Genomic DNA, 18,836 nt, shown 5'->3' on the forward strand with positions numbered 1-18,836 from the left:
CTACCTAGAGCAGGGACTTAATAAAATGCTTATTGGATTGGAAACATACCAGGAACCTAGGAACAAAGAAATTAAAACTAGTTGCAAACTCCATCAATCAGTAGATTACCAAATTGAAACCTGAGGGAAGGTTTTAATTCTTTTGTTGAAGTCATAGTGTTCTCCTCTTGACCCTGGGAGTTTTTGATGAATTCTATACCTGAAGGAATTTACTGAATTACCAACTACCTGAACAAATATACCTAAATATCTCATTCTCAGGCCAAAAGGCCAAAAATGGCCACTGCTCCCTCCTGTCCTTGCTCTACTAAGCACTTTTCCAATCACCTGAAACCCCCCATTTAACATTTACCTACATGGAAATGTGGTTCTTTGATACACATCATGCATAGGCTTCCAGGAAATGGAACTCTCAAGTTAAAATTCAGTAAACTCCAGAACCAAATGATTAACTACTGGGTTTGGGTTCGAAAGCTCATTATAACCTTATTCCTTTTTTCCTTTCCAATCTTCTTACATCTTATTCTCCCTCCTCCAATACTCTGATCTAAAGACACTGGCCTACTTGGCACATGAAACATTTATGTCCCTCATGACTGGAACTCTTTGCCCTTCTAATTTCTCATGCCTGGCTTCAATAAAGGTCTGTTTTCTTCAAGAAGTCTTTCCCAAACACCTTGAAGTGTCTTCCCGCAGTTAATTATCTCTAATGTATTCTGTGAATATCTTATTTCTTAATAGTTGTATTGTCATTAAATAGGGAGCTCAAAGTAGGGACTGAAATTGTTTTGCTGTTGTTGCTTTGCTTTTCTTTGTCTCTCTGATGCACAATATCCAACACATAGTAGGTGCTTAATAAATGCTTACAGTTGATTTAAAATGGCAAAGATTATAATTGAAAAGGAATCCTCGAGTCAAAGAATGTTAGAGCTTAAAAGGACCATCTAATCCTAACTGGAGATCGTGTAGTCCAGTAATTATTAATATGTGTGTGTGTGTGTGTGTGTGTGCACGTGTGCTTGGATGTTTTGGGTAGTCTGGTGAAGCCATGAGCTCCTCCCCAGAATAATGCATGCAAATAATTGAATAAAATGCTTAATTTCAATTGGAGGTTAGTAAAAATTAAGATATCACTCCCCTTCTCTATCCCAACCTAAATTTATGGACCCACTATTCATAGACCTACTGAAATCTATCCATGAACCTTCAAGGGATCCTAGGTTAGAAACCCCTGATCTGGACCAACCTCCCTCATTAGATAGGTACAGAAATTCTGAAGGACCCAAACCTGAATTAAAAGAGCAGATCCTTTTTCGTTAAAGATCTTAAAGATCTACATGATGCCTTAAAAAAGAGACAACCCATAAGCTGCACACACCAGTATTCTTTGCACAACATTATTCTTTGGATTGATGTATACCACACACAGGCCAACACAGGGATAATAAATACATGTTTTATATATACACGCACATACAAAGAACCACATCTGTAAGTTTTAGAAGGTATGAAACGTACGGTACAGGGAGGTACTTTTTATAAAGAGGTACTATAATGCATTTTCAAAGAGTCAAGAAATGGAAAAAAAAAAAAGATGAACAGAACCTTGAATCAGAGGTAGCCTTACAACAGAGATCTTGAATATAAGGGATACTAGAAGAAAAGGAAGTAAGAGAGAACGCCAGGAAACAAACTTTAGTTGTACAGAGTCCTACTAGATCTTAAAATGATCTAGTTATCTACTTTTGTTAATACTTCAGGTTTTAGCTCAGTGGCTATAAAATGCATACAGCCTCAAGCTCCAATACTTCTGAGAAGTCACAGTTAAGATAGAAACTCCTCTTAGCAGATAATTCCCCATCCCCTACTTCTTCAGAGAAAAAAAAAGGATATACACATTTGTTAATAGTTACATTATTTCAAGATAAGCACTTGTTGAAACAAAGGAAAAATAATGCCACTGGGAAATGACTAGTAATGGAGATCTAGGTTACATCATAACTGATTTGTTCCAATTAAATGTCCAGGAATTTTTTCTTTCTTTCCCTACTACTTCTTACAACTAGGAGGAAAGATGGAATTCAGAAAAACAGAAGACCAGATCACACTTTTAGGTACTTTCTTCTCTATTGGTCCTGTCTGTGTTGGGAGGGTGAAGGGCAGAAAGAAGCTTTTTTGTAAATTTCTTGACAAGAATTTTGCTCAAAGCCAAAAAAAAAAAAAGCCAATTTTTAAGCAAATATAGTTTCCCAATTTTGTCTCTCTTCCCCACTTGGGACAGTCAGTTTTTCTGATCCATTTGCCTTATAATTTGATTTCACTGAAGTCTTCAACCTTCAGATTATGTTCAGAGGTAGGCAGTCCCATAGATGTGAGACCTCCATGCAGGCTAAAAGACCGATTCTCTCTAAAGCTTCTCAACCCTTATGGCAAAACTCTACTTCAGAAGTATTAGGGGTGAGGCAGGGAAGGAGTAGCGCAGAAGGGAGGTATGGAATGGAGTATGTGAATGGAGGGGAAAGGAGGATGGGAAGAGAAGGGAAAAGCTAAATAATCTTCCTGAGTTCATTGATAAGAGCAAAGCAAGCTTTATTGCTGGCTAAAAGGTGAGCCAGCGGAACCACCTGCTAGGGGAAGAAGGGATTCTCCCCTGTGATGACACAGGCTGCTCTTACTCGTCAAGGCCTGTGAAGATTAACAAGGGGAAAGTTTAGAGAACCAAGTGAAACTTGTCCTTTTCACTCACTGTTCCTGCTCCCCATTCTCCTAAGTTAGCCCAGTATCTAGAAGGAGCTCACCCAATCCCTCTTACCTTCTGACACCTTTCTGAGGAGTCACTCTCTACCAAACTGTTCTGTCCCCTTCTTTTCCTAGGTCTGCCCTTGTTCCACTCTGGCCAAGAACACACCATGGGCCCATCCACCAGAGCCACTATTTCAACACAGCCATTTCCAGAATTCTCAGCTGTTCCTCTGGGCCTCAGCTCATAGCTCCTTTCATACTGAAAACTCTTCATACATTTCTTTTAAAACTTTTATTCAATAATATATAATTTTTTTAATTATAATATATAACTGTCCATCATGCCATATATTTCCCCCCATTTCCCCACTGTGGAGTTTGTGGCCAGCTGTTAATACAGTTTGCTGGGGAAGGGGGGAAGGGGGACCACGAGGCCAAAGGTCAATGGGTTGAGGTGGGGATATAGGAAGTAGGGGAGCAACATTAACCAACAACCATTTTGCATACCCTTCACATTTTCCATGCTTTCTGGGTCAGAAGGAAGTCAACAGGAAGTCAAAGGCATATGAACCTTTTACATTCAGAAGTAAGGTTTGTTTTATAAACTGTTGGTTGCCATTCAGCTGGTGTGGTTCCTGCTCTCGTAACCTGTCACTGTGACGTGTCTGTCCGCTGCATGTGGTCTCTGTACACACGTTTTTAAGACATTTGATTTGGTTCTTGTTCTGCTTATGGAAAAGTGGGAGAAACAGCATCAGACCTGGGGAGAGACAGGAGGAGGGAAGAGACGAGGTTAATGAGGCTCATCGTACTTTGAGGGCAAGCCTCCACTACCTGGGCTGCTTGGCCCATGGGAGGCCAACTTTGTATTCACAAACCAGCTCCAAGTGCCAGTTAAAGAGCAAACTGGTCATGCTCTTGGATGTGCAGGATTGGTCCTGGCTTTCTAGTCCCCTCTCCCCTGTGCCACCTTGCTGCTCAAGAGCAAGCTTTGGGCCAAGATTTCCATCAATGGAATGGGGTTCAGTGATTTGATGCAGTGATTATGGACCGATTGGACATGCTTCTACTAACAGCACTATGACCCAGTCTTCCCCAGATTCCCCATTTTGGAGGTTCTGCGGCCCCTCTACTATAGTAGGTGGAAAGCCCAGCAACCCTCTCAGCAGCCAATCTCTGGAGACCCTCTGGAAATCCCCAGAAGGGCTATCTCTTTTGTACAATGGTAGAATTCTATGGACACTTCCTCCCCATTTTTTTTGAAGGACATTAGAAGAGAGAATTTGGTTTTGAGGTCCAAGAAGTAAAAGACAATTCCTCTTCTCCCTGACTCTGTACTCATGTGGAAAAGCCTTAAGGACAGCAACATGAAAAAAAGGAAATCTCGAAAGCTGTCTACACATGTGAACTAAGGCACTGGAAGAGATAGCCACACTCAAAGTTATCTGTGAAGTCAGTGTATATAGTAAACTCATTTTGTAAAAAATTTATTGGATAAAAATGTTTGGTGTCTCCTCAGATAAGGGTGTACACATAAAAGCATGGGTATGAAACCATAGAGAAAAACAATTAATCCTAATTCTCCATATGTGGGAAGGTGGGAAGATTAACCCCATCTACATTGATTTTTCTTTGGGAGCTTTTCCTCGTGACCGCTGACAGTGTAAGGGGGTATAAGGAAGAGGATATAAGAAACTCAAGGATGCTGAACTTTCAGGATTCCAACGATGGAAGGGAACAATCTTTTAAGTTATGCATATGGTTCAACTTAAAAACAAAAAGTAAACATTTACTGCCAACTGAAATCCTATAAAAGCAGTTTTTTAGGCTACCTATGTCACTCACAAGCGAGCAACAGAATAAGACACTCAATTTGAAAAGGCAGGACACACCTAAGTATTTCTTGCAAGTGATGCTGTGCACAGCAAGGGGCTAACAGGATGTCCTGCCAAATGCTTCAAATCATGGGAATCAAATGCAAACACCATGTATACAATCTTTGAGTAAGATTCACTCAAGAAATGGAAGATGCAAGATTTAAGGTTCTCATAGCAACCAGCAGCCAAGTCTCCCCACATCAAATATTTGGTTGGTAAAACTTTTATTTATGAAAACAGGCTTGATTGAACATGGCATTTTCTCCCCTCTAAGGGCAGAAGTAGCAGCAGCACACAGATTGTACAATGATATGTGATCATTGGATCTTAAGAAGTCATTTGTCTTAACTAGTTCACAGATTGCGTGTGATTTTTTCAGTCAGCAGGAGACGGTCAGCATCCTAGTTCGTGACGGCTTATCCGAGCTTTCCAGGTGGGCTTCACAATTTGTCCCCAAAGTCTTAAGCACCATTTTCAGTCGAGATGGCCAGCAGGAAAAAACTGCCCATTTGTTGGTACTGTAAAAGACGGCTTAAAAAAAATCCCTACTCAATTCACTCAGAGGTTAAGGATCACATTTGTAGAAAACTTTATTACAGCCTGCTATTTCTGTCCCCAAGTGCATGCATTACTTGTGTATTCCTACCCCAGTGTATGTCTTCTTTCCAGGGTATGAGGGTTTTAATTCTTTGAACAAATACATCTAGTAGAGAACCACATTGAGTCTAGCACCCACTGGAGACTGTATAGGGTTACATTTCCTCACTTCTACTTTTTACTTTTTTCATCCAGATCTTTCTCCTACAGTGAGATATTTTTTAGTTCCTAATAATTTACCAAACATAAGAGTTGGAACCTTTCTTGGAAGCTTTGAGACTAGGCTGTTGAGTTTTTAATGGTGAGTGGAGTTTGTTTTAAATGGCCTCTAGTCTTTTAAAACTATTTAGTCATTTTTATGGACAGGATGCGTTGCATGCTCACAAAAGGTTATCACAGCTTTCTGCTCCTAAACAGAAGGTCTGACAAGTCAAGAGGGATCATCTGCATTTTACTAACAAGCCTATTCCCCTCTTCCCCCCAAGGATACCCACATCATGCCCCTCATGGTTTGGCACCAATACCCTCAGGTTTCTATCCCAACCTTATTGCCAGAATAGGCAGACCATTCAGACACCTGTTGAGTCTGTTCTACAGGAACAGTAGCACCCTAGGTTCTGGCTCTGGCTCCCACTCTCAGGAAGCTTGCCTTCTCTGAAGAGTACTTTTCCTGGCACCCCCCCCCCCCCGACTTCTCCCCTCACTTGCTTGGTTTGTAGTACACAGAAGAGTTCTTTTAATTCACACCTCCCTCAAATGAGCCTTTCCCCTGGCACCACCATCCAGGACCTCTGCCTAAGGTCCCCATGTTTCCTTAGCTCCTCTCCAAAGACAGCACTCCAGAATGGTCCAGGTTCGATGGCCTGACAGGCATATAAAGCCCTTTTTCATGGGTCACAAAGCACTCTATTTACATAGATCATCTCATCTGATCCTCACAACAACCCTGTGAGGTAGGTGCCATTATCTCCATTTTACAGATGAGGAAACTGAGGATGAAGTGTGAAAGGGCTTATCCAAGGGTCACACAGCTAGGAAGCACCTGAGGTAGGATTCTCAAATTCAGATCTTCCTGACTCTTAGCCAATGCTCAGGAAATCAAAAACAAAAACCAAACTGCTCCAATACTGCCTAACCCGTGCCCAATGCTTCCCCTCAAATGGGGTTCAGCTTCCTACTCTGTAAAAGCAGGGGTAAACTGCAGGCTATATGGCTCTCCTTCTGGCTGGAAAGCTAGGATCCTATTATTAGAGCTTCCAGTATCTGCAGCATGGGATACCTGGCCCAGGACACTCAGCTGAAGGACCACTTATTTCTGAAAGGATTGACAGGTATGAACAAAGAAGGTGGTTAGGGCTCTCTGGACAAACTGAGCTTTTTAGTTCTCTTCATTCTAATAACACACAATGGGCGCAGGAACAAAGATGAGGACAGGTCTAACTTTATTACTGTCAAATTCCAGGCCAGGTGAGGGCTAATGTAGACCAGCTGTAAAATACTACGAATCCTTCAGTAAATCTTTCAGTTTCTTAGCAGCTCCAGAAAGTTTTGAATAAAAATATTGCTTTGAAATCATGCTTATTCATCGCCAGTAAACCATCACATATATCAAATCTCACCCAAGTGGGCTTAGGAACATGGGTAGTACCTGAGATAGCAGTGAAACACTAGCTTTGTTCTCTCCATGTTCCTCTGCTATTCTTTAGGAAAGTATAGATATACCTCACTACCAAAGGCACTTTGCTTCTGTTGCTATTTATCAGATAGAATTTCAAATTAATATGACTGGGAGATCTAGTCCAAGAATCACCACTAAAGATATTCTGCAGATCACTAAAATTTTTTCTAAGATAAGGCAATTAGTTACAATATGTAAAGTAATGCCATTTGAAGGGGCATCTATGATTAGCCAGAATAAAATCATCTTACCCTCTATTAAATTTAGTGCTCAAACAGATAAGGGATGTTAACCACTTCAGACAAAACTTGTTTTCAGGCAGAGGCCTACAGATATCCAGCCTATATTGACTATGCTGCAGAACAACTGTAAAAGAAAGAAGCTGAGAGATGTAGACAGGGTCCTGCTGAGAAAGTGCTCCAACAAAAAGGTAACAGTGGATGGCTCACACACTTTCTCTCTGCAGTCAAGTGTGCTCTTTCTAAGAAGGATCTAGTTCCATGTCAAAGCCGAGATTAAAAATGCCAGACACAGGCCAGTGAAATGGGACTGCAGATTCTCAGGAGCAAGCCAAGAAAGCTGGGAAGCACAAGGAGAGCAGGCAACTTTTCTTCTGAATATGCTTCCGTTGCTTTAAGGGAAAAAAATCAGGAAAAGGAAGGAAATGTACTAGTACTGCTTCAGGACCTGCCTAGGATGCCCCCATCCTAGGAGTGGACTCTGCATGGTCTCACAGAAGATGCCATTTCCAGTAAGAGGGGAAGGAGCAGAAAGCAAAAAACAATCCACTAACAGAACAGCCCTTACTTGTAGGCTCTGGACATGTCCCTAAGGAAAGGCACATTGGCAAGCTACTGGAAACTATTTTGTGGCCTGACACCCGGAGATAAGTATTTAGCCTGTAACTCTTTGATATATCTCTCATATTTTTATTTTCAGGTAGAATTAGACACACAGTCAAAATGCAGAATAGGCAATGTAGGACTGAGAGTGGTGGTATGAGAACCTTAGCCTTTTGCATTTCCTGGCTCTGGAATTTGTTTCCTCATCTGTAAATTCAATTTGACAGGAATGGAGTGTTTAGGATTTTGGTTGGGTTATTTTTTGGTTTTGGTTTTTTGCATTTTAAATTCCCACAGACCAGAAGACAAAATAGAATTTACATTTATAGATAGGACCTGCTACCAATACCAATATGACTTTATTGGAATATGGAATGTAAACAGATGTTTCAAACAAACAATCTAACCTTATATAAAAAAGTATGGCATTATTAAATAGTTAATAAAGAAATCCTAAAGGGTGGTAGACACCTCTAGTTCTAGCCTAAATGTGTAAAGTCTCCAGTTGCTGGACAGTTTTTTCCCAGCAGAGAACTACGAGAGGCAGCTGTGATCAACAGGCCCAACCCACGTTAAACAGTGCTGGTGACGAGTTTCAAGGGCATACCCATAAAATGAATCACAGCCTCACAGTCCCAAATCTAGCTTGCTCCGCTAACACACGTGGATTAGCATCCTGGATTCAAATCTGTTCCCACCTGCTCCAGTGGTGCCATTCCTTTCCTTAATGAAGTCCTACAGTTTCATCCCCACCCCCCCACCCCAATACCTTCTCCTCAGTAACCTAGGTTATTTCAGGGCCTTTCCAACACTACTCAGATTCTTGACACATGAATGATAGTTACCTCATTCAAATAGAATACTGTAGGTTTATGCGTCTAATATATCAGAACTTAAAGAATACGTTCCTCTGATTTCCATGAGAAGTTAACTTCTTTCAGGGGGGAAGGAAGAAAAGGGAAAGAAAGGTCCCCTACTGATACTTCACAAAGTCTTTTCTGAATGAACTAAGATGGCAACTCTTTTTATAAAAACCAGAGAGTGGCAGCCACTAGCTTTAACCCCGTTACCCCAATTAAGAGGCACTGACTTTTGCTCTTTGATAGTGCTGGTTGTAAACAATAAGCCTATTTTTTCAGTATTAAAATATGTGTACATGGATAGTCTGGGGCAAGGAAATCCTGTGAGGTTCTCCTACCACTGACACAAAAGCATACAAACCAGCGTCAAGGGCAGTGAGCCTTGGGGTACACACACTTACACGTATAATTTTTTGATGGAAATGACTGCCCTTAGCAGTGACATCAAGAGACTGAAAGTGATGACAGATGACACCCGAGAGGATTGTTTGGCAGCAAAGATCTCAGTTCATTCGCATATTCGTGGAGACTTAAAGGAAAACTGCAGTGATGAGGGACAGTCCCTGGAGAGCTCATGCCATTAAGAAAATGTGTAAAACATGAATTTGTAAAAGAGCTTTAAAAAAAAAGGAAAGAAAGAAATACTGTCACTTTTAATATCTCCTTTGTGTCAGTGGCGGCTGACATTTTGCTAAAACCTGAGCCTGGATCTCGCCAAAGGAAACCGGAAGCACAATGGAATAGATAGGAAGTTAGACATTCAGAGTTTGTTGTCTGGGTTGGTCAATTGAACCATGGTTTCCTGACAAGTAAAAATGACATTTCAACAACTCTGAGCTTCTCATCTCCCATTCATTCCAAAGAAAAGAGGCCTTTCCCTAGCTCTTAAAGTATATGCCAGACTGTCGGCTATTCCCCGTTTACTGGGAATTCTCTTTTTTTTGATAGACTAAAAAAAATTCTTAACTCTTCTTTGTATTTGGAAGGAACGATCAGAATTTCTCATATCACACTGTAGTTTTCCTTCAAGATTTTTTTTGGTTGGATGTTTTATTGGTTATCATCAATCTTGAATTACCCGTCGTTTTCCAGTCTTCATCGTCCCGCTGAGAGACCACTGGAGAGCACAGAATTTTCTGAGCTTGGCTGGGACTGCTCCTTCACCACAGGGTCTACAAAAGAAAAAGAATAATGTCAGCCAGGACAAAAAGGTGAAATAGGTAGACAGGGTTTTTTAGGTCCCTTTCCCATTTCATATACTAAGAGTTCCAGAAGGACAGAAAAAATTAGTGTCATGCTGAAGGCATGAATGTGGTAGTGAAGAATAAATACCACTCAAAGAAAAAGGAAAATTTCACAAAAATACATCAGTAAATTGCTCCTACATCAATTTTTAAAAACTTCATTTTCAGTCATACATTAATTTTTCTCTTACCTCCTCATCTTTTCACCCATTGACATGTATAGTGAGGTGTATCAAATTTCTACACTGGCCATGTCCAAAAAAATTATGTCTCGGTCCCTGGTGAAGGTCATTATCAGGAGGGAGACACACCCCTTTCACCACAAGGACACTGGAATTATGATTTGGTCTTGTACTAATCAGAGTTCCTGAATCTAAGTTGTCTGTCTTTATAATATGGCTACTGAATTACTTTACTGCAAAAGGACATACAAGTTGTCTCAAATTTTTCTAAAATCATCCTCTTCACCATTTCTTACAGCATCACAGTATTCTATAACATTCATTGATTCTAACTTATTCAACCACTTCTGCAATCAACTTTTGATCAAATGGAGACCTCTGAATATAAAAGTATTATCCAAACAAAGGAAACTATGGCTCTTCCCTAAGGCTAAGATACTGTTTACCTACCAATAATAAGAGCTGACCTATAGGTAGGCCTTTAAGCTTAAGTGCTTTCAATGTACTATCTTCCTTTGATCTTCACAGACATACTAGGAGTTGAGTATTACAGATATGATCTTCATTTAAAAAAAAAAAGGAAAAGGGAGGATGATCAGAGGTATTAGCTATTTGTCCACATCAAGAGAGCAGTGCCAGAGGCAGGAGCCTTCCACCAGCACAGGTCCTGCCCCTACTACACAGAACATTGCCTCATGTCTTCACTGTGTGTCTCACACAGTCTGTGGCAGAGTAAACAGAAGACTGCAAAGTCCAAGGAGCCAGCAACTTCGATCCCAATTCACGAGTGAACTTAGGCCCAGTTAGTATCCTTGGGCCCTGAGCTCTTCTACTACTAAATAGCAACTCTAGTCACAGAAAAGACATTTAAGATTTTTTTTAGCACACCTCCAAGTTTGAATGAAGTGAAGCCTTCACCTAAATTGCACATATGTAAATATTAAAAACACAAATTAGGCCACTAAGAATTTTGTTTTGCTTTCCTTTCTGTATATATTTTTCATTTCCTTATTTTAATAAGTAATTTATCCTACTCTGAAAGACTATATATAATCCCTGATCTGTCTCTGTGGGCAAACATTGACTGCTTTCCGTAGTTTCTAAGTTAATAGCATAGAAGCACTTAATTCTATCCAAATAATGCTTGTCCAGTTCTGTAAATAGCCCCATTTCTTCAAGAGGAAGTGGGCACCTTACAGACTCCGTTAGTTTGAGACAGATGGTGCTGGCTGATAATGGTTTTTAGAAACAATCTACCCAAAAGCTGCTACAATTCACCGCTTTCACTGCTCAAGCCTCAATTGATCTGTCACTCCATAAAGCCTAGAATCTGATCTCTGCACTTACAGAAATAAGGGTGTTCCATGGCCTCTTTGGCGGTCAGCCTTTGTTGATGGTCATAGCGCAGAAGCTTGTCCAGAAGATCCAGGGCCTCAGGACTGACGAGATGTCTATTCTCACTATGGATGAAGTTTTCCCAGCGTTTTCGAGAGTGTCTGAAGGAAGAATGAAATCTTAGTTTCTGAATTTAAATTACTTACTATTGAGGCTACATCAAAACAACAGCCTCTTTCACTAATTAAATCTTCTAAGTTTGATTTAGAGCTTTTCTTCTATACTTAAAATTTTTTCTTCTTCCCCTAAGTGTTTTGTGATGAAACAATAGATAACTCCTGGCATCTTAGGGGTTTCTTCCTAGAAGCATGGTGCAACACCTGATAATTTAGCCTAACATTCAAATGAGATCTTTCCAAAACTTACATTGTATTAGAACTACTACACATAGCACAAGTGACTTTACAATCACCTTTAAAAATTGGTTAAGCTTTCTTCTTGGAAAAAGCCAGCGGTTTGTTTTCCTCTCATATTTTTCCTTCCTACATTTTCTTTAACTAAATAAAAGGATTTGCTCAGGATTATTAACATTAATTAATCATGTTTTTCATATGACTCTGCTTTTGAATTGTAAAAGGCATTCATATCGTATAGAGAAATGGTTCTGATTTGCAGACACAAGTAAATTGCTATTTCGTGTTTTACAATGAGAAACTGAAATTTTCAGTTTTAATTTCAATATAATCATAAAGCAGATAGAACCAATACGAAAGATGTACTTTCATCCACTGTCATCTAACTCTGAAATAAGACAAACCATAAAGCCCTCCCCCTCTCTTACTTACTGCCCCAGGATATCATTGAAGTGTGGGTCCAGGTCTATGTGGTATTTCTTCAGATATCCATATAACTCATCTGTACCAAGTACTTTGGCAATTCGGACAAGCTGAAACACAATACAAATTTAACAAAACCACTATGCAGCAAACTCCCGGGCAGGTTTCAAGGAAGCTGTATTAGGAGATTGCCACAATGACTTCTATGTCTCTTCCAAATTAAGTCATTATCGACTATACTGATAATGAATTTGGTATCCGAGCTGCCCAGTGTGCCACACATTATTACTCATTTTAATTGAGCCAACATTAAGCACTGTGAAGTGATGAGGGCCTGCATAGAGTCCGGAAAGGGCTGTACTTAGGGGATGCTGCAAAGGTGATCGACAGGCTCTGGCCACAGCCTGATTGTGGAGGGTGAGACAGAGGGAAAAGTCTAGGACAACTCCTGACCTGTGAGGCTGGGGGAATGGAAAGATGATGCTCCCTTCTATGATAATGGGGAAATGTAGGAGCAGCACAAGGGGTTGGGGAAAAGTGTGTTCTGGAAATGCCAAATTTAAGAGCATGAGAGGTTTGAAAGACAGATGAAGATGCAAGGCTGGAGAACAACAGAGAAGACTGGGGCAGGAAAGTAGATTTGAGAATCATCAGCATAGAGATGATCACAAAATCCATGAGAGCTGATGAGACCCCCAAGTGAAATGTGTCAAAAAGGAAGAGAAGAGGGCCCAGAACAGCACTCTGAGGGACACCTACGGTTAGAGGGTATATTTGAATGAGGATCCAGCAAAGGAGACTGAGAAGAGGCAGTCAGGTAGGAGAAGAATCAGGAGAGAGTACTGTCCTGAAAACCTAGAAAGAAGAGAGTATAATGCAGGGGAGGGCAATCAGTAGCGTCTAAGGTGGCAGAAAGGCGAGGAGAGTGAGGAGACAGGTAAGGCCTTTGGACTTGATAATTCAACGATCAAGGGGAACTCTGGGGAGCAGTTCTGGTGTCGGGAAAAGGTCAGGAGCCAGCTTGTAAGGGCTTAAGAAGAGAGGATGGAGGGAGGAAGGAGGAAGGGCACCAATGCAAACAGACTGGAAAAGTCATTTTCCTTTAATGGACCTTCCTTCTTGGCCACTGTTGCTCTGAGAAGTGACAGCAGTCCTCGATGATGGCACTAAGGCCATACCAATTCACAAAATGCCAACACTGTGACATGGCCTGCCCAAGATCCCCCAGCTTCTAAGCAGTAGGGAACAAGGACCAGGCCTGCACCCTCCACCACACCCCTCTCCCTAATTCAGAGCACAAGGGCAGGAGAGGCCCTTTGGATCCTCCTAGGGGGAACATAGTTCAATGACTAATGGAAAGAACATTAAGCCCAAGAACTGCCCTCACTATGCCCTTGGGATGGGACAGGCAGTGTGGGGGCTGGGGATCACAGACGTCTTCAAGACTAGGTTTACCCCAGCCCTGCTCTTCTGGAGCTCTGGGATCAAGGGAAAGTCAGATAATGTCTCTAGGCTTCCCACTCTGTGGACCTGAAATCTTGCTAGGGACATCTGACTCAGGAGGAATGAGAATATAACAGAAGAAGCCAGTGTGTAGTTAGAAAGTTTGACCTAAATTTGCTGGTGATACCCACTAACTCTAGGACCACAAATCCCTCTGGCAGCTCTCCAAACCTGGCAGAGCATCTCTTACTGAGCAGAGGGCACGGCTTCTGGCTGGCATGATGGTGCCTCCTCACCTGGTCGTAGTTGTCTTGGCCATGGAAGAAGGGCTCCTTTCGGAAGATCATGCTGGCCAGCATACAGCCTAAGCTCCACATGTCGAGACTATAGTCATACATCTGAGGAGACCAGGAAGGCCACAGTGAGTGAGGCTGCAGGAGCCTGTTTCCCTTAACCCAGCTCTCCCAGCCTCCACTGGGACAGGCCACTTAGAAGTTATCCATGAGAAAAGACTGGAGAAACAAAGGCTATGGACTAACACTTCCCAATGGATCCCAAACTAACAGCTAGACAGAAAGAGCCCTCCTGCGAGTTTTACCTGGTAATCCACAAGGAGCTCTGGCCCTTTGAAGTACCTAGAAGCCACACGCACATTATACTCCTGAGCAGGATGGTAGAATTCTGCCAGACCCCAGTCTATTAGTCGAAGCTAAAAACAGGACAAAAATAAAAAGGCATCAAGAAAGCGTTTAGACTTCTGTTTCTTAAGACAATGGTCTAATACATTGGAATAACCACATTTTCTAGCCAATTAGAATTTTTAATAATTAGATGGTCCTATTTCCTATGTCAGGATCTGTTATTTACCAGTTTTTTTTTTTTAATTACACTAGTTTCTCATCTCCTGAGACAGTTGATAGTCTAACAGAAGACCAAACTACTCACTGTTTTCATCAGTCACCCTACATTTCGCTAGACTCATGATCGCAGTTTAGAAAAGCCAAAAAAAGTTTGGCTTAGATTGTTGGTGGAGTTATGAACTAATCCGACCATTCTGGAGACCAATTTGGAACTCTGCCCAAAGAGCTATCGAACTGCGCACACCCTTTGATCCAACAATGTCACTACTGGGTCTGTACACCAAGAGATCACAAAAGAGGGAAAGGGACCCATGTTGTACAAAAATGTTTGTGGCAGCCCTTTTTGTAGTGGCAAAGAATCAGAAACTGAGTGGATGCTCATCAAATGGAGAATGACTGAGAAGTTATGATGTGAATGTTATGGAATATTATTGTTCTATAAGAAATGATAAGCAGGATGATTTCAGAAAAGTCTGGAGAGACTTACATGAACTGATGCTAAGTGAATGTGAGTAGAACCAAAAGAACATTATACAGAGCAACAAGAAGATTATATGATGATCAATTCTGATGGATGTGGCTATTTTCATCAATGAGATGATTTCAGGCCATTTCCAATAGACTTGTGATAGAGAGAACAATCTGGACCCAGAGAGAAGACTGTGGGGGGCTTGAAGGTGGTTTGAAGCATAGGATTTTCACCTTTTTTGTTTCTTTCTCATGCTTTTATTCCTCTTTTAGTCTGATTTTTCTTGTCATGACATGACAACATATAAATGACAATTATGACAAATTGGAATATGGCAAATATGGAAATATATTTAAAAGAATTGTACATATTTAACCTATATCAAATTGCTTGCAGGGGAGGTAAGAAGGGAGAAAAATTTGGAATACAAAGTCTTACAAAAAGGATTACTAAAAACTATCTTTACATGTTTGGAAACTATTAAAATAAACAAAATAAGTTTGGCTTTAAGACCTTAAGATGCGACAGAATCCACCAACCACCTTGAATCTTAGGAGCCTAACACAAAACCATGACTCTGATCAATGATAAGCTGAAGAACTTAAATCTGGGATGAAGGCTGCATTTTCCTGTTATTGGAGATAGTAACGCCAAAACAATCTGGAAGCCAGCACTGGAGGTAAGGCAAGAACATGATGCACACCCCACCACCATCATCACCACAATATCAATATATTACCTTTTTCTGTTGGTGATCTATCATAACATTGTGAGGTTTGACATCTCTGTGCATGATTCCCATGCTATGACAGTAATCCAGGGCCTAGTCAAAGAGAGAACACAGAGGATATATAGTGATGTATCAGGACCTTCACAAGCTAACCCCAACCCCTTTTACCACTCCTTGGGACACCCTGACCTAAGTAAACAGAACTGGGAACAGATGACTATGACAAACTATCATCAGTTGAGAATGTGTAAGATGAAGTAGAAGTAGAGAATGTTAACTTCCACATCTCAGAAGCCACACTCTGAGAAGTAGGAAGGGCAAGTAGAAAAGGAAAACTACTCAAACCCTATAGAGAATTTTTAGAACTGATTGATGTTCCTCCAAACAGGTAATGGCTTGGGTTAAACTTAACACAGTCCTCCTCTGAGGCATTTAGCTATAATGTACAGTATGATGTGATTATCTATGTCAAATCTGTATTTCCCTGTAGGCCTGTAGCTCTCTGAGGGCAGGGGCTGAGTCTTCCTCAGCAAACAACATTCTGAAAATACACTTAATACTCTCTAAAACTTTCATCTTCATGACCTGAGAAGAATTCTTGTCCTCCAATTGTAGATTTAGGGCAGGAAGGGAATTGAGGCCTTTTAGCACAACCTTTCATTACAGCTGAAAAACCAGTGACCTGGCCAAAATCAAGGAGGCACCAAGCAGCCAGGTCCTCCTTTATAGTCCCAAAGGACAATTCAAAATGCCAAACCATCAGGAGCTAAGAAACGAAATCAGAGAAGAAACTAAAGCAGTATGGCTTCCCTGCTTCTACTGCAATCCCCTTTGGAACAATCATGCTCATATCTGTTCCAAACACTTTTCTACCTACTCAGTTACCTGTGCAATGTTTTGAAGCAAAATCCATTTGTTTATCTGAATTACTCTTTACAAACAGTGGATTCATTCCTAATTATAGTTCAAGTAGTCAGCCACATGTGCAAGGCCATAGGAAGGGGAAAAAACAGGAGCTAAAACACATTCCATGGCTGTGCCCTGATATGTCCTATGTACAATTCTAGCCCAACATTCTGAGAATCATGACTGTCTTCCTATGACTATCCTTAGAGCTGAAGGGGCTCAAGACATTTTAATTATATTGCCCCAGAAAGGGAAAAATGCTCCTGTGAAACTGTATTCTGAAGAGATGGTTAAAACATAATTAAGGTCCCTTTTTGGAAAAACATGCTAAAAAGTTTACATGATTTAGGAGCTCTCTACATAACTACACACAATATATATAAGCCCTGGGTTTTGTTTTGTTTTTTTGTTTTTTTGACATTGTACAGATAATTTTGTTTATGAAAAGTATTTTGAATTCTCTTAGCAACTATGAATTCAAGCTGGAGCTATAGTTTTTCACTTGTACTCAGCAGCTATCAAATGTCCCACTGTGAGAAGAGAGCTGGTGAGTGGGGAAGGGATGGAGCTCAGCACATATCATAGAGGAGCTGCCAAAAGGACGCAAGGGGTACAGTACCACAGGTAAAATCATCTCTGGAGTTGTACATCATCATTTTGTGGGCTAACAATGCTTATAATAAATTCCTTCAGACATTATATTTTGCATTAGAGAAGTGTTACTTTAGTGAGACTCCAATGTTTTGCTGAAAAGAACTTATAAAATCAAGGCTCCTATGGAAAAGATTCTGAATTTGACTTCTGAATGTGCAACCAACTCTCTAGGAAACTGAGCAAACCACTCTTTCAGTTTTCTCCAATCTGCAAAACTGGGTAAGCATTTCCTATTCTCATTCTCCACCCAACAACTTTCCTCATTAAGATGCTCTGCAAAATGATTCACTACACAAGGTTTATCATTTATGTTAACATAGTTATTAGCCATCCTTTGGCAAAAACCAAAAACAAAAATCAACTATGGACAAGCAGAATTGGGATTTAATAACTGTTCTTCAAAGGTAACAAATACACACAGATAACTGGTCTAACTTTTCCTCATTTGATTCCCTTATCAGTACTTAATATCTTTAAATAAGTAACTTCAGGACAGTCATCTTTCCTAATTACTGATCACTAAGCATGCAAACTCGGATCTATTGTACTGTATATTTCAGAGATATATCTCAACCGAGACTGCTCAAGAAGATGCTCTCCTCCCCAGCCCACCCCTTTCCCTGAAAGGTTTAGTGTGGGACAAAAACATTAAGGAAAGAATAATCATTGTTTTGAGTCTGTCCACCAAATCAGTGAAGTTTCAAGGAAATGTCTACAAATATACATTACATTAATTCCAGAATTATAGTCCCTTACAATCCTTTTCCTTAGAAAGAGTAATATTCAATTCTGGAATCTTGTTTTGGAAATTATTGACACAATATTAACACTATTTTGTTCTGATAATTCTCTTCCACAGTGACAATAACCCACTGACCCCTCAGTACTTTATTCCAAAACCTTTCCGAAATTCTGTTTATGCCTATTTGTTTGGTGCTAAGGAACCATTTAATTCCTTTGTAAACTATAGAAATATTGCAAAGGTTCACAATGCCTGTGGCTCTCAAGTGTCCAATGTGCTTCCTCAGTCCCTTCTGACTATACATCAGGATCAAACCAGCTGCGGGTTAGAGTAGAGCTAGGGCCGCAGGTCTCATCCTAAAGAGGAACTAATTGGAAAAATCAAAGAATCATGAAAAGTTACAGAAAGTAGGAGGGTCTAATTGCTTAGTAAATTTTTATAATGACATCTGACCATCTTTCCTTTAAAACACGGGTAACCTGAGTCCCCCAAACAATAGCAGAAACCACAATTCAAGAGTTTCTGAAAACTTGTCTAAAAATATATTCAGCTGGGACATAAGAAATGATCAGTCTTCTCTTTCAATATATCAAGTTTCCCTAAAAAGTCTGCTTAAAAAATTCCTGACTGCTGATTAATGTCACTTACCTTAAGCAGTTCATACATATAAAACCGGATATCAAAGTCTGTAAGGATCTGGTATAGTTGCTGAAATAGAATATGGCAAAAAAAAGTCAGTTCAATCATAGGACCCCTTTGTATTCGCCCAGTTATTACTTTCTATATCACACTTTTTCAGGACAAAGCCCTCACAAGTTTTACCATCAGAATCTAGAGAG

The 18,836-nt window shown here is 40.5% G+C and overlaps 1 protein-coding gene across 4 annotated transcripts in view; it reads right to left on the reverse strand.

Annotated features, from left to right (window-relative positions):
* Positions 1–3,019: 3,019 nt before the first annotated feature.
* CSNK2A2 (casein kinase 2 alpha 2) overlaps positions 3,020–18,836 on the reverse strand; it is a 41,221-nt gene continuing 25,404 nt past the window's right edge. For all 4 annotated transcript variants that reach the window (XM_051974572.1, XM_051974571.1, XM_051974573.1 and 1 more), the window contains 8 exons: positions 18,646–18,705; positions 15,705–15,788; positions 14,235–14,345; positions 13,933–14,034; positions 12,203–12,303; positions 11,370–11,518; positions 9,675–9,768; positions 3,020–3,502 (listed from right to left, as the gene is read on the reverse strand). In XM_051974572.1, the coding sequence (XP_051830532.1) occupies positions 9,692–9,768; positions 11,370–11,518; positions 12,203–12,303; positions 13,933–14,034; positions 14,235–14,345; positions 15,705–15,788; positions 18,646–18,705 (684 nt within the window). In that variant the 3' untranslated portion in view covers positions 3,020–3,502; positions 9,675–9,691. The remainder of the gene's footprint in view (positions 3,503–9,674; positions 9,769–11,369; positions 11,519–12,202; positions 12,304–13,932; positions 14,035–14,234; positions 14,346–15,704; positions 15,789–18,645; positions 18,706–18,836) is intronic.

The sequence above is a fragment of the Antechinus flavipes genome, chromosome 2 (genome assembly GCF_016432865.1).
Source record: "Antechinus flavipes isolate AdamAnt ecotype Samford, QLD, Australia chromosome 2, AdamAnt_v2, whole genome shotgun sequence".
NCBI lineage: Eukaryota > Metazoa > Chordata > Mammalia > Dasyuromorphia > Dasyuridae > Antechinus > Antechinus flavipes.